General features: G+C 34.3%; 1 protein-coding gene across 1 annotated transcript; it reads left to right on the top strand.

Annotated features, from left to right (window-relative positions):
• Positions 1-463: 463 nt before the first annotated feature.
• Positions 464-1,396, top strand: LOC110289845 (olfactory receptor 5M9). The gene has a single exon (XM_021156246.2). It carries the CDS (start codon positions 464-466, stop codon positions 1,394-1,396), a length of 933 nt encoding a protein of 310 aa, XP_021011905.1.
• The last annotated feature ends 1,647 nt before the right edge of the window (positions 1,397-3,043 follow it).

Raw genomic sequence — 3,043 nt, 5'->3', positions numbered from 1 at the left:
CAAACTTTTTTGCAAACTCCCCTCAAGTACTGAATTAATAGAATTTCATCACAGTTTGAGTGATTACATGTCAATTTTCATTGTATGACTGAGTATTTCAAATAAGCCACGCTAAATAGAAAATGTTCATTCAACACTGGATGACTATGGAAAACTTGATATGTAAGTTTCTGCAAGTTTCACTATTCTAACAAATTAAAACATTTTAAATTCAATAACAATACACTAACTAAAATGTATAATAGGCTACATTTGAAAATTTAGACATTGTTTTGTGGCATGATCAAACAAACCATTTTACATATCGCCTATTTAACTCATTACTAAACATATAAAGATGTATTGTTTCATAAAATATCTATTAAGCATAAGAAAATTTTAAATCAAAATGCTTTAAGAATGAAAAAAATGTATTTATAAATATATTTTTCTTTGCAGAAAACAAAGACACTATATTAAGGCGATGCCAAATTTTACAGATGTAACCGAATTCCTTCTTGTTGGATTGACAAGGCGTCAGGAACTCCGGGTTCTCTTTTTTGTAGTGTTCTTGGTTGTTTACATGGTCACTCTATTGGGCAACATTGGTATGATAATTTTGATCAGCATCAGTCCGCAGCTTCAGAGTCCTATGTATTTTTTCCTAAGTCATTTGTCCTTCGTGGATGTGTTGTTCTCCTCAAATGTTACCCCCAAAATGCTGGAAAACTTATTATCAGAAACAAAAACTATTTCTTATGTTGGATGCTTGGTACAGTGCTACTTTTTCATTGCTCTGGTGCACGTGGAGGTCTATATTCTGGCAGTGATGGCCTTCGATCGCTACATGGCCATCTGCAACCCTTTGCTCTACAGCAGCAAGATGTCCAGGGTTGTCTGTATCCGCCTCATTTCTGTGCCTTATGTCTATGGATTCTCTGTGAGTCTGATTTGCACTCTGTGGACATATGGTTTGTATTTCTGTGGAAACGTTAAAATCAACCACTTCTATTGTGCTGATCCTCCTCTCATCAAGATTGCCTGTGGAGGAGTGCATATCAAAGAGTATACAATGATTGTCATTGCTGGCATTAACTTCACATATTCCTTGTCAGTGGTTCTCATTTCATATGTGCTCATTGTAGTAGCTGTGTTACGCATGCACTCGGCTGATGGCAGGAGAAAGGCATTCTCCACCTGTGGATCCCACTTAACAGCTGTTTCCATGTTTTATGGAACCCTCATATTCATGTATCTCAGAAGGCCAACGGAGGAGTCTGTGGAGCAGGGAAAGATGGTGGCTGTCTTTTATACCAGTGTGATTCCTATGCTGAACCCCATGATCTACAGTCTCAGGAACAAAGATGTGAAAGAAGCAGTCTCCAAGATAGTTGCCAAGGCAAACTTGAGGAAATGAAATCAAAACATATTTTAGAAGCGTGTTTATCCAAATGTGTTGAACAAGCATAGAATTCTCAGCTTGAAAGTCTTTCTACATAGAACCCTTATACAAACTCAAAAGATACAGTTATCCACAGTGATGCTTTACAGCATGTTTTCTTAAATACCCAACTATATTATGAAAACCAATATTATTTACTAATTTGTGTTTACTCAGTTATTGGAGGTATTTGCAAATTTGTTTGGATTAATAACTATTAAAGTCTCCTAAAAGAGTTAAATATCATGTCTTAAGGCTTTTGTTATCCATATTTGTCTTCACTATAAAATCTATAGTTTCAGTAGGAATAACAGAACTAATTGATTATCAGACCATAGAAATTTGATGATCTTATATGCAAATGATATTATAAAATGTTTATATACAAATGAAATTTTAGTAACGTTACTGCATTGAGAATATGAAGTATCTTAGCATAACCTAAGATTTCTCACTCAATATAAATATTCCTTAGATAATCCTGTTTATGTTTTATATTGGTTCATATTTTCAGTTCACTGATAAAATACTTATCCTTAAATATATGCCTCCATTCTCCAAGGGACTTCTGATAGTAATTGCTTGCTGAAGAAAAGGCCATTGTGTTCTCCAATGATGTCCCCTCTGATTTTTTGATTGTTTCAGTAAATAATTTCCTACCTGTTCACATACAAGCAAAGTAAATGAAACTAAAAAGGTGAATAAACACACACACACACACACACATTCATGTGTGCACAACCACACATGAAATGAAAGTAAAAATGTTGTTGGAAGATGAAAAGTATCAGTAGGAGAGATATGAGAGATCATAATGGGATTGAAAGTACTTACAATTTATTATATACATTTTGAAATGGTCATAGAATAAAGAGAATTGTGGTCACTGAAATGGTTATGTTATATCAAGATATAAAAGCATATGTTTAGGATAATATATTACCCACACTCTAACATCTATCTTACTACATCTTTGTATTTAAAAGTGAATCGGTTATAACAATTAGGACACCATAAAGGTCCCTATAATGACTATAATTTTAAAGCATGTGTTATGTCTTTTATCTTTTCTGTATTATCAGTTACTTGAACTAGTGAAGCTCTACTGTGGTCAGATTAGTATGTTAAGAAAATCCTGTTGAAATACCTCACCACTGCATTAATGATTACCATGAATGGATGCTTAATATTTAAGATAGTGATTAATGAAGTTTTCTGAGTCATATATAAAAATAAATCTAGGTATAGAATCAAATAGCTGTGTTATGGTTTGAATCATAATTGCCATAAAAGCACATGCAGAAGACATTGCGATCAACTGTTGGCATTGGTACAAGTGAGGAAAACTTAGGATATGGGCCTGGATGAAAGAAGTAGATCACTGGGTTATGCCTTTGAAGAGGAGCTTTTGATTCCAGTTTGTTCTCAGTCTGCTTGCATCTATTGTACCCGTAACACCATGATGTTCTTCCTTGATACAGGCTGTCAGCACTATGTCCAAAGAATCATACACTAAGACCTCTGAGACTGTGAGCCTAAATATATCATTCCTTCTTTTTTTTTTTTTTTTTGGTTTTTCCAGACAGGGTTTCTCTGTGTAGCCTTGGCTGTCCTAGAACTCAC

The sequence above is a fragment of the Mus caroli genome, unplaced genomic scaffold (genome assembly GCF_978045245.1).
Source record: "Mus caroli unplaced genomic scaffold, Mus_caroli_1 scaffold_2, whole genome shotgun sequence".
In the NCBI taxonomy this organism is placed as follows: domain Eukaryota; kingdom Metazoa; phylum Chordata; class Mammalia; order Rodentia; family Muridae; genus Mus; species Mus caroli.
This window is presented reverse-complemented; position numbering and strand designations above follow the sequence as displayed.